This window comes from Aethalodelphis obliquidens, unplaced genomic scaffold (assembly GCF_003676395.1).
Source record: "Aethalodelphis obliquidens isolate GAN/ISIS:26980383/991018 unplaced genomic scaffold, ASM367639v1 scaffold88, whole genome shotgun sequence".
NCBI lineage: Eukaryota > Metazoa > Chordata > Mammalia > Artiodactyla > Delphinidae > Aethalodelphis > Aethalodelphis obliquidens.
In genome coordinates, this window is record NW_020838032.1 from 1,017,866 (window position 1) to 1,030,957 (window position 13,092).

The 13,092-nt window shown below is 43.6% G+C and overlaps 1 protein-coding gene across 3 annotated transcripts in view; it reads right to left on the minus strand.

The window, feature by feature from the left end:
• ERCC6L2 (ERCC excision repair 6 like 2) overlaps positions 1-13,092 on the minus strand; it is a 157,170-nt gene that overhangs the window by 8,689 nt on the left and 135,389 nt on the right. For 2 of the 3 annotated variants that reach the window (XM_027094254.1, XM_027094255.1), the window contains exon 19: positions 8,083-10,451. The exons of the other annotated variant lie outside the window; for it this stretch is intronic. In XM_027094254.1, coding sequence (XP_026950055.1) covers positions 9,479-10,451 — 973 coding nt within the window. In that variant the 3' untranslated portion in view covers positions 8,083-9,478. Of the gene's footprint in view, positions 1-8,082; positions 10,452-13,092 lie in introns of those variants that run through there. 3 annotated transcript variants of the gene reach the window in all.

Here is a 13,092-nt window from a genome sequence, read left to right on the forward strand (position 1 = left end):
CATATGGTTTTTCTCCTTCAGTTTGTTAATATGGTTTATCACATTGATCGATTTGCGTATATTGAAGAATCCTTGCATTCGTGGGATAAGCCCCACTTGATCATGGTGTATGATCCTTTTAATGTGCTGTTGGATTCTGTTTGCTAGTATTTTGTTGAGGATTTTTGCATCTATGTTCATCAGTGATATTGGCCTGTAGTTTTCTTTCCTTGCAACATCTTTGTCTGGTTTTGGTATCAGGGTGATGGTGGCCTTGTAGAATGAGTTTGGGAGTGTTCCTCCCTCTGCTCTATTCTGTAAGATTTTGAGAAGGATAGGTGTTAGTGCTTCTCTAACTGTTTGATAGAATTCGCCTGTGAAGCCATCTGGTCCTGGGTTTTTGTTTGTTGGAAGATTTTTAATCACAGTCTCTATTTCAGTGCTTGTGATTGGTCTGTTGATATTTTCTATTTCTTCCTAGTTCAGTCTCGGTAGTTTGTGCTTTTCTAAGAATTTGTCCATTTCTTCCAGGTTGTCCATTTTATTGGCATATAGTTGCTTGTAGTAATCTCTCATGATCCTTTGTATTTCTGCAGTGTCAGTTGTTACTTCTACTTTTTCATTTCTTTTTTTTTTATATAAATTTACTTATTTTTGGCTGTGTTGGGTCTTCGTTTCTGTGCGAGGGCTTTCTCTAGTTGTGGCAAGCGGGGACCACTCTTCATCGCGTTTCGCGGGGCTCTCACTGTCGCAGCCTCTCTTGTTGTGGAGCATGGGCTCCTGACGCGCAGGCTCGGTAGTTGTGGCTACGGGCTTAGTTGCTCCACGGCACGTGGGATCTTCCCAGACCAGGGCTCGAACCTGTGTCCCCTGCATTGGTAGGCAGATTCTCAACCACTGCACCACCAGGGAAGCCCCTCTTTTTTCATTTCTAATTCTATTGATTTCAGTCTTCTCCCTTTTTTTCTTGATGAGTGTGGCTAATGGTTTACCATTTTTTTAATCTTCTCAAAGAACCAGCTTTTAGTTTTATTGATCTTTGTTATTGTTTCCTTCATTTGTTTTTCTGATCTGATCTTTATGATTTCTTTCCTTCTGCTAACTTTGGGGTTTTTTCGTTCTTCTTTCTGTAATTGCTTTAGGTGTAAGGTTAGGTTGTTTATTTGAGATGTTTCTTGTTTTTTGAGGTAGGATTTTATTGCTATAAACTTCCCTCTTAGAACTGCTTTTGCTGCATTCCATAGGTTTTGGGTTGTCATGTTTTCATTGTCATTTGTTTCTAGGTATTTTTTGATTTCCTCTTTGATTTCTTCAGTGATTTCCTGGTTATTTACTAGTGTATTACATAATAGTTCAAGTATTACATAATAGTTCAGTTCACAGAAATAAAAAGCAGAGATTCACTTGAGCAAATGGTAATCAGATGGTCCCTGTTTACCATCTTGAGTGTCTGCCCATCTTACCTAGGTCATAGAAAGGCCAGTGGGGAGGAATCACCCCTAAGTCCTAGACAGGAAATGGGGGCTAGGGACTATTGTGGTGCCAGTGTGGGTCCTGGAAAGGGAGCAGGTGCTGTGGGTCATTCCATCCCTGATAGGAAGGTCAGGGCTTTCTGCAGTGGTGGAGAAACTGACTGGGGGCCGCATGGGGTGTGGGGGAGGACTGCCTGACTCCAAATTGCCTCTGCTACTCATAAGCTGTGTGATCTTCTGTGCCTCAGTTTCTTCCTTCATAATAATAGATAATAATAATAGATAACAATACTTAATAATACCTATCCGGAAGGGTTGTTGGGCAGTCAAATGAGAATATCCACTTGAAGTGTTTAACAAATGACATAGTAAGCGCTCAATAAATGTGAGCCGAAGTCCTCAGAACATTTATTCCCCAGCCCAAGCACCCTTAGCCTGCTTAACAGAGGAAATACGCGGTTTACCACCACCGGGGTCCCCTTGTGCTTCAACAGGCTCTTGGAAGCAGTGTGAAAAATGGATTAGGGAGGGAGGAGGAGTGAGACTAGGAATCCAGGGAGAAGTCTGCAGGCATCCAGATGGGAGGTGGAGGGGCGGGACCTCGGGCTCTTGGCAGTTTGAGTCGTTATTTTGGAGAAATAATCTCTGGGACTTGATAACAGGCTGGGAAAGGACCCTTGGCCAAGCACCAGGCTTGGATGGCGGGAGGAAGGTGGAAGGTAGGGAGGGCAGGTGCAGGGACGATTTTGGGCGGGGGTGTGCGACACGTGCGGTTTGGGACAAGCAGCAGGCCCAGAGGAGGCGGGGAGTGCAGGGATGGAGTTAAGGCAGGAGGTGGAGTATTTTTGCACGTTGGGGGCCTGCTTCCTGGAGCAGCTGGCTCTGGCCTAGGTGCTGTGCAAGTAGGTGCTAGGCCCAATTTCCTCCCCGGACCTTCGGCTTCGCAGCTGTCGGGTGTCCGGACGAGCTGCCCAGGGGCACTCGCAGGTACCGAGCTTGGGACCCGCCAGGAGGAGTTCCATCTAGCCGCTGGCTTCCTTCCTCCCTCCCTCCGCACCTCACCGTCCTCAGTCAGAGCTCCTATTCCGCCCACCTCCCTGGCGCCTCCGCCCTCCTGCTTCGCTTGACCTCAGTTATACGCGCTGGGGATCAATCCGAGGCTGATTTTTCAGCCGGCCGCCAGCCAGACCGCAGAAACCGTCGCCCTTCACACCCGGTGGCCGCGCGCCCTCCGCGGCCAGGGCGGGACGCGCGCGGGCGTTGGGGAGGGGCCCCTCTCGGCTGGATCCCCCAGCCCCGGCGCGGCCGGCAGAGTGTCTAGCCTTTCACAGCCCGCAGAGTGCTGACCCCGCCGACCAGAGCGGTGTCTGCGTGCTGGGCGATCGCGGGCTGCGAGCAGCTGTGGCGTGTGCGCGCGGGGGGAATTCACGCCGCCGCCAGCCCACATCCCTCGCCCCTCTCTGTCCCCGGCGGGGTCGCAAGCTCCCGCCTGGTCCCCCAGACCAGGGTTGGGGATTATCAAGCGCTCCCTGCACCCGAAGCTCGAGGGTAAGCAGGACCCCACAAAGGGCCGCCCCTCCGCCTTCCTTGCCTCACTTTTCGCGGTGGACGAGACCCCGGGGCGCGGTGGAGATCGGCCACCCATCGTTTCCTACGCACAGAGGGGCTCGGGGACTTTCCTGAGGCTTGCGGCTAGTGGAAGATCACGCGCCCTCGAGGCGCAAGTCCCTGCAGTTTGCTTTCATGTTTTCCATCAATACAGCCAGAGCGTAATTTAATTAGCTTTCCTTCTTTTTTCCCCCCAAAGGAGAAAATAAACCTGATTCGGAGAAACAGATTGCCTCCCCTGCTTGGGGCCGGTGAATCCCCTCTCCAGTTTTGTGGCACTGCAGCGGGGGTTTCCAGCGACGATCCTCAGCGGCGGCGGGTGGCCTTCTGGAAACTCGCTGAGGAAAATTCACATGAGCTTTACTTGAAGCAATTTCTACATACACTGTCTAATATTTGCCTGCCGGGCGGGATGGGAAGGCGGAGCCGGGAGTAAAGTGGATTCCCCGACAGCGCTCCTGGGAAAGGGAGTGCAGGGCCGGGGAAAAGCGGGGGCGAGGGGCAAAGCAGAGTGCGCGCTCGAGTTTGGGTCCGCGGTCCTACCCCGCACCGCAAGCCACAGCGCGGCTCCACGTGCCCGACACCGTCCCACAGAATAACAGGCGAGGGAGGAAAAGCCAATCAGCCTCCCGTTGCCCAGAGACGGAAATCTGCGAGGGGCTGCCAGTCCCCCGACACTCAGGACTTGCAGTCATTGACACCCGAGCTCTCAGTCTCCCCCTCCGCCCTTTTCCCCCCCGCCCCTCTTACATATTTTGGAGATTAGGTTAGTCGTCAGAGCATTTTTATGTTTGGCAGTCCAAAGCTCCAACTTCTCTACTAGGCCCACGTTCCTGCTCATTTAGGGTTTTAAAGGCCAAGGGAGGAAGTGATGTTCTGGCCTTCCCATTCTTTCAGGTCTGGCCACCAACCCATCTCCAAATCATGCTTCACTCAGAGAGCAACCGTCATTTGTGCCTGGGTTCCTTAGTGGCTCTTGTTCTCTTACCCACATACTTTCCTAGGGGACACTCCAATCTTCCTGAGACCTGGTCGTCCTCCCCAACATCCCCCAGCACACTGCTGTGCCCTAGGGTGTCTTTTAGGACTATAGGAGCTGTTATGCCTTTCAGGGCAATGTGGCAGCTCTGGGCCATTTCAGGTGGTGAATGGCACCTCTGCAAGGGCCCCACTAACTGGTTGGTTTTCCCTTTTCATGGGAGGTCAGTGAATTGCTGCCTCTGGGGTTGACTTGCCCGGTGATAGGGCCTCTGCAGTGTCCCAAATATGACATTCAGAGCTCCTTTGCTGATGGCATTTCCCAATATGTGAAGCCAGAGGGTGAGGTATCTACTAAATAGGGAAATTGGGGAGTTAAGAGGTCTGAGATGCGGGTTTGATGTAGTGTTTGAGGAAAGTGGGGAAAGCTGATTGAGGAGGGGAAGCTATTAGGTTGCTGGGCAGGGCATTGTGGGCTCCACTGATAACTGGTGAGCAGGATACTTGGGGGCAGGGAGGGGTGGGTAAGGACTGACCTGGAAAAAACCTGGGGTTTTGCCAGGAAGTGCTGAAGGGAGGCCACTCAGGGCATTGCCACTGGGTCAGGAAGGCGGTGAGTACTGGCTGAGACAGTGAGACAGAGTTGACTGTTGGAAGCATAGTGAGGATGCTGGCAGATGGGCAGGGCAGGCAGACTCTGATCATGTAACATCAGAAGTTCCCGTGACCACATGTTGACATTTATGTTTTGAAAAATTAAGATATTTTGTTGTTTTTATCAATACTTTTATAATGGCTTTAGGAAAGAAGAAAATATATATGAATTAGCTATTATGAGGTTTCTTTTGAAGTCCATCTTTCAGTCCAGAGGCATGCCTCACTTTACAAAAAATAAAGAAAAACCCAAAGTTAAAAGATATGGGGAGGGGGACAAAAACTCATGCTTGACAAGAGGACTTACTGGAGTTTCCTTAGAGATGTATAGGAAATTCCAAGATTTCCTATACATACAAGATGCACACTTTCCCCCTTGCTTAAATATATAAACAATATAAATTGAGTTTCAGTTATTTCTTTCAATGAGAGGAAGGGGCCCAAAAAGACATCTGTAGAAAGAGACATTCTTTTTTTTTTTTCTTTGTGGTACGCGGGCCTCTCACTGTTGTGGCCTCTCCCATTGCGGAGCACAGGCTCCGGACGCGCAGGCTCAGCGGCCATGGCTCACGGGCCCAGCCGCTCCGCAGCATGTGGGATCTTCCCGGACCGGGGCACGAACCCACGTCCCCTGCCATCGGCAGGCGGACTCCCAACCACTGCGCCACCAGGGAAGCCCTAAAGAGGCATTCTTGATTTTAACTATGAGAGAAAGCAGTACAAAACCAAGAATGTCCATTGGGCATTATCCATGTCAGTGACATAAGGGCATCATGCTCATAGAAATAAGATTGGTCTTAAATTTGGAAATTTAGGGGATAAATATTACCACAAAAATTGTTAAACTACAGTAAAAATAAATAAAGTACTTTTGGTAAAGTTTAATCAGAGAAACAATTCTGTGTGGGGGTATTTTTATGGAAACATAACAACCACTTTGGGGCCTAAAAAAAGTACAGGATGGCTCCAGTGTGAGTTCAGTTGAATGTCCACTGGCTTCACGTGGGTTGGGGGCTCACTGGAGCGGTCAAGTGAGTCCTGTCCAGCAACAAAGTCTCAGACAAAACATTAACATATCACAATTATTGTGAAACTTTAAAAATAAAAATGGGTATCTATGCTGAATTCTAGACCTTCTGAACTAGAATCTTCTGGGGAGGGAACTGGGCACCCGTGTGTGGAAAAGCCTCTGCAGGTAGTTCTGACTTGCCACTTCAGGGCTGGGGACCACACAGACTTAGACTTCTGAAGGGAAGGTCAGTCTGAGTCTCTCCCCCTAGGGGCAGAGAGTAAACACCCAAGTGGGTGTTTTCATACTTAATACTCTGCAAGATCCTGTGAGGCAACGGTGTTCTTTCCACCTGCCACAAACACCACACGGAGCCAGCACTGGGGGAGGTGTGGAGACAGGGCAGTGCATGGGGCTGTCACCCAGGGCAAATGCAGTGTCACCAGTGCCAAGACCTGTTCCTCAGCTTGCGAACCTTCCCTTTAAGGCCCTCCAGAAGCGCTGGGTGGAGGATGCTTTGCAAAAGAAGGTGGTGACAGAACTGGGAAACAAGATCACATCAGTGATGATTAAATGAGAATTAGGTGAGGAGCCTAAAAAGTGCTCTGCACTCTGGGCTCTTTGAAGGCAGATGCATCTTATAGGATCTTATAGGTTTACTGACATCCTTGGTGGGTTCTAGACCCACTGTTAACTGGGTTTATGACATAGTGACCGTGGAGCTCTATTGCCTCATATGTGAAAAATGACCTTTGAGGCCGACAGTGAACCCATTCTTTTCGATTTTATAGACTAGTAAATGTCAAAACTTGGGGACTGACATATGGTTATCAATTTTTATATCAAGTAAGGACAATGAAATAGGCGAAAAACTATGATATGCTATGATTTCATAAAAGATGACTATTTTATATCATAAAGGAAGGATAACTTCAGAATCTTAAAACTGCACATTCAACTTTAAAAACAACCCTATACTGTCCTTGGCTTTCTCATTTTCTATGGATGAAAAGTTTATCACCAACTCATCTCTGCAAACTAAGGCTCTTTCACCTTGAACGCTTAGGGGCAGCTGCACTGCTTGCAGATAATGTTAATTTACTCTAAGAAGTGGTTTCAGGGCTTGAAGGGAACTCTGAAGAGTTCAAGTGCAATGGTCTCACAGTATCTTGCCTCAGTTTCCAATATTGATAATTATGTTTTGAGTGCTAGCAGCCAGAAACTCTATTGTTGCTTTGAAGAGAAGTAAAAAATACAGATTGTGGCAAATAGAATCATGGAAACTTTAAGTTGGAAGATTTTTTAGCAATGATCTCATCCCTGTCGTTTTCAAACTAATGTTCCATGGAGCCACAGTGGTGTGCTTGAATCAACAGACCTCCATTTTAATTGTTATAAATAATTGAGCCTCTAATTATGGTAGAGTTTGTTTGCTTAAAAAAATGAACACTAATGATCCAGTCCATCTCAAATTTAAAGGGGAAACTGATGCTGAAAGAAACCCTGGGATTTGCCTGTGGTCACCTTCTTAGTTGGGGGGAAAACTTGGTGGCATGACACTAGTGGAGTGGGGAAGGAAGGATTCTTATTACAGTGTCTGTTCTCACATTCATCAATAGTTGAACCAAATCTTCCCACTGTTCCACTGCAAGGAAGGTCAACCCTTACAGTTACCCTTCTGAAACGTTCTGACTGGCTCTTTTCTATACTGAACCTCATACTCTGCTTGGCAAACCATTCCTACATGATAATTATGACAAACATTTCACTGACATCTGTTGGAAACTAATTTTTAAACTCCAGATCTGTACTTCTGCTCCCATTTTGACCAGCACTGAGAAAAATCTAAAATTAAACAGCATTTAATTACATTTGAAGAGTATAGAGCTAATATTTGTATGAACATCATTTTATGTTTCTAAGGTCATGTGTATGTAAAAAAATTAAAAGGTACTTTATTTTATGAAAGATACACTTCGATTAAAATGACTGAACCCTACTGTCTGATGAAGATGCATCTACTTTCTTTCTGAGCTCCTCGTACAGCTGACTCCACAGCAGTCTAACAACATTTATATGTCAAGTCTATCACACACTGCACAGCACATTCATTTTGTAGCAAGATCCTGGAGGTGAAATGTAGCATCTAATAAGTCTGGACACAATTCAGCTGCGAGCAGCCAAAAAAAAAAAAAAAAAAAAAAAAGACTAAGTCTATATAACCTAAAACAGAGAATTTTTGAACTGTGGTTCCCAGTCATTAGTGGGTCATGAAATCAACTTAGTGGGTTATGAAAGCATTAAAAAACATACATACACAAGAGCCAAAAGTGCAACAGAAGAGAAAATACCAAAATATGTTGCATGGCTTAAGGGTAAATATTATTTCATAAACATTTTATTTCATTCATATATATGTATTAACACATGTACTGGGTCATGAAATAATATATATTTCACAGCTCTCAACACTGCCCTAGAGAAAAACATACTTGGCCATTCAGTCCCTTAAGAAAAGATTTTCTTTCTTTTTTTTCCCCATTTCTGAGCAATGGCTCCACACTGCGATGGCTGGATACTCCAAAGGCCCCCTCCCCTCAATACAGTAGCAATTCACAGTGATCTCTGAGCACCACCATTTCCTGGTTCACTGCTATTTTCTGGACATTTCCTCCCATCATAGCCCTGCCGGTTCAACTGAGGGAAAGTTGCCACAGTGTATCTGCGTGTGGGTCAGTAGAAGCCTCAGGTCCTGCTACCATGTGCCAGGCATGATGCCAGGGGCTTTACAGACCCGACTCTTTATACATATGGTTTCCTTTGTTTTACTGGTAGCAGTGCCTCACCTGTACATCTCGAGCTCCTAGCACAGCACCCATAGGGGCTGAGTGAATGTTTCCAAATAAGTGAATTCAACAACAAGCACATTCCATTGGTTATAAACTATATAAGTTAAGTTCAACAGAATATAAGAGTTTTAAATAAAATCAAATGTTTTCTCGTTGACTCATACTTAAAAAAGTGCAAAAGTACTATACAAAGCTTTATATAGTTGTACAAAAAGTTGATGCACTGGTGTTCTGTGGCTAATGATAATAATTGTATTACTTCAGCATCATGTATCATAAAGTTATACAACTTACTCCTTTGATTTTGAGTTTAAAAGCTTACTATTTTAATATACATCATGTATTCAGTACTAGTTATTACTTTTGTATAAATAATTTCTTAATAGCAGTACATGATACTGAGGGAAAATAAAACAGTTAAGAATTTTCCAAATGGTAGTAAGAAAGAAACTCATTAATATACATTTGATTTGGGGGCTGAGCCTAATTTGGCCTATGACTTAATGGAATCTAGGACAGTGAAACAAACCTTTTTTAAACTGGAAGGACGCTCATGTGGATCAAGTTCAAGCCCTTCATCTTTCATATTAGGAAATGGCTGCACACCAGCCAAAATGACTTATCTAAGGTCACATAATTATACAGTAAGAGAGATACCCCAGGTCTCCTGATAACAAACCCAGAATATTTTCCATTTCATAGAAGAGGTTTATACTATAATACAATCATATTTTTTTAAAAGATCAAATCAGCTATCAAGGAAAACCAATACATGATAACATTTTAGACTTAAAAAGAAAGCCCTAGAGCAAGAGTTTATTAAAAATATATGTTTACAACTGTGTAACATAATTAGTGTGCAATACAGTATTGTAAATATTGATGGCAGAAGTTCATTGGTTGTGGTAACTTATTTGTGTGTTTATGTATTACTCTTGGGTATTAGTTGTGCTTTCATCTGTATCACTGGAGTTAAATTTTTTCCACAAAAATTTCTCATTTGATTTCCAAAGAGGAGCTTCAAGACCCTCTTTCCTTTTGGAGGATGCAGCAGAAGGCACTTTTTCACACAGAGTCTCTATTACTGCCAAGTCGGTGAGTTTACTAAGACTCTCGTCATTCTGTTCATTCAAGATGTCCCAGAAATCTTTTGGTCTCTGTTTTGCTTTCTCCATGGGCCCTGAAAGAACTTTCTTTGGCAGTCGTGTGGGACTGTTCCCGTGACTTTTAAAGAGGTCATCAAGAATAGAGGTGTCACCAAGTAAGCTTACCACAGAAGTGTTTTCTAACACTGGATTTTCTATCTTTTTGTTTTCCACTTTGAAAAAGGGTCCATTTCTTGAAACACCCAATCCTGTGAGATCCTGTCGGTTTTTCATGGTATTTTCCAACTTTTCCAACTCATATGTTCCAGACTTACTGTTCAGGAAACAGGATGCTACAGTATCTTTGGATGCTTGGCTGTTTTTCCCATTGTTCGTCTCTTGGGTAGAGCTTACAGGTAATTTCTTAGTTTCCACATCATTACAAAGCACCTCTTCTCTATGGAAACTGTGATTTCGAAACTTAATTGATTTTTCTTTATATCTTTTTGGGCTGCAAATTTGAGACAATTTTTTGGTACAATTTTTAAATGACAAAGTTACAGAATCTGACACCCTTTCTTTTATAAGAGACTCTCTTTTTTCAGACAGATTCCTGACTCTCTCTCCTTCCTCATTGGCAGATTTAATGAATTCTGAAGGGGAATCCACAAAAAATTCTTTTACCTCTGGATAGTGAGAAGCGTAAAAGTCTCTTAGCATTTTCTGTCGTTCTTCTGATGTGGCATTAGTTATATGTTTAGCAAATTCCTTTACAGAAGACAACTTAAAATAAGAAGCCATTTCTTCAAATTGTTTTCTGAAGATTTAACGAACAAAACCAGTGGTTATTTTTATTACATTTTATTTTTAAAGAGCTTGTCTTCAGTGTTATGCTATGTAGCAACAAAGCAATGCAATAGTATTCCTTTAGCATATATTAGCTTAATTCCATAATGAACATGCATTTTGCACTTAGGAGAATGTGATCTCTTTCCTTACACTACTGAAAAAAATATTCTAGCTCATGAAATTACCAGCTTTTTAAGTTATTCTGACTTATACTATCAGGTATTTCCTGGGAATTGTGTGATCCCAGCATGCTGCTACTCCAGTCAGCCAATTTATGACTTACATGAGAATCATAATTTATATAATCTGTATTTGGAAATCTATATTGCATTCAAGATCCATGAAATAAAACTGTCAAAGAAGGGTCTTAATAAATAGAAAAGAGAAAATGCTGAAAAATTAAGACAGGAATTTTTTTCATCTATCTCTTCTCCTTCCACAAGTATCGATAAAATATAGAAATTTCACACAACTTTTTGATGAGCCTAAAGGAAAGTTCTAAACTGATGAACCTAGATTCTTTTTCAGTATTGATCTGACTTCAGTATAGATAGCTACACTATAGTAAGATGCTATTTGAAGAAATGCGTTTCAGTCTTAGTATAAGATATTAATAAAAGCTGTTATATGCATATGTGAGGAAATGAGCCTTCTGAAACCCTGCTAAGATGGAAGTGGAAAGGTTGTTTAGGACCCCTGGGCACTAGACTCTGCTCCTTTCCCTAGGTGAGGGTTCTATGGACTGAACTGTATCCTCCCCCCAAATTCATAAGTTGAAGCCCTAAACCCCAGTGTGACTGTATTTGGAGATGGGGCCTTTGGGAGGTAATTAAGGTTAAAAGAGGTCATAAAAAATCACCAGAGAGCTCTCTCTGCCATGAAAGGACACAGTGAGAAGGTGGCCATCTGCACGCCAGGGAGAGAGCTCTCACCAGGAACCAAATCAGCTGGTACCCTGATCTTGGACTTCTCAGGCTCCAGTACTGTGAGAAGTAAATTTCTGTCTTTTAAGCCGCAGTCTGTGGTATTCTGTTACAGCAGCCCGAGTAGACTAAGATGGGCTAAGAGGGTATTGGTTTGCTGATGCTGAGTTTAGGCCATGAGTCAGGAGAGCCCAATGCTTATAAATGTTCTTTTAAACAAAAGCCACAGATAGTGCTGCAGCATATGATTAAAAGTCCCCAAATTGTAGAATTATATCTATTTTTATATATTTCCTTACAACATTCATTTATCCACTCAACAAATATTTATAGAGCCCTCTTATTTGCTAGGCACTGTAAAAGAAACTATACAACAGTGAACAAACCCCAGTTCCCTGTCTTCAAGGAGTTTATAGTCTAGTTGGGGGAGACAGATACATGAAAATCAAACCAGAAGGGAGTGATAAACCCCATGATGGAGGTAAATACGGCACCCTGTTGGCATCCACAGAAGGGGTACCTAAGCCAGTGATTGGTAGTGGGCAAGGTGGCAGGGAAGGCTTCTCTGCTGTCACCACAAGCCAGTCAGGTAAAGGTGAGCCAGGAAGCCTTCTAGGGAGACAGGGAACGTGCATGCGCCCAGGTGCAAGAAGACTTGGTGCACATAGGGGCAGGAGAGTCAGTCAAGAAAAAGGCTGAAAATCATGAGGGATCCGTTTGCCAATTTCAGAAGTTTGAATTTTATCCTGTATACAACAGAGAATCCTGAGGATAAAAAATGATTTTTTTAAATGTATGTAACCAGGAGCTTTATTTAAAGCCACTATTATTTTTGCCACTCAGACCAGGTTATATAAAGTTTGTGTTTCCTTTGATTTTAGTGGTAATCCATGCTGCAAATTCATGACTTTCTTTTGTGGCTTCAGATGAGTACCCTGGCTTCTAGTCCTCCCCACACTGGTCCTGTTACTTGTTCCAAATCCAGGTACTATCTATGCCTGATCAACAGCCACTCTCATTGCCAACAGAATAGTTAATAACACAAAAACAAGGTTCCAAATTTCTGTCCTGGATATGGCCAATGTTCTTGGTTGGAAAGCAACAAGTATGTTCTTAAAAAGTTCCAGTTTTAACTTCACATGAAGTAATGAAGTGTCATTATTTTGTTTATTAATCATCTCTGAATCATTTTCATGGCCTTTCTCATAAATATTTGTGCTGTGAAGATTAAGTTATTGGCAGGGTTACAGGCTGATGTCTTTTATTCATCCAAGACTTGGTAGTGTTTCAGCAGTTGCCAAAGTACTTTCACCTTTGCTGTGCTGACCTCACCCATGACCCTGCAAATCTGTCACCTCTGGGAGGAGAGGTGCTTCAGACCTTATTCTACCTGAGTAGTATGCAAGTAAACTGGGCTGTGTGGTTGCCCTTTACAGGATGAGCTATGATTACAATTCATTTTATTTTTGCCTTCTAAACTTGCTTTTGTAATTCTTGGTCTTTCTAAACACTCAACGAATTGCAAGGTACAACCAGGGGATACAAGCTAGCCACCACTTTGTGAAGAAAATTTTGTAGACACTCATAATCCATTTAGAGGTAGGGGCAGTGGTGGGGCAAAGGAAGCCAAAGTTAGGCATCTTTCAGTCTTTCATCAAGTGTACCAAGAGTATTTATGTATCACGG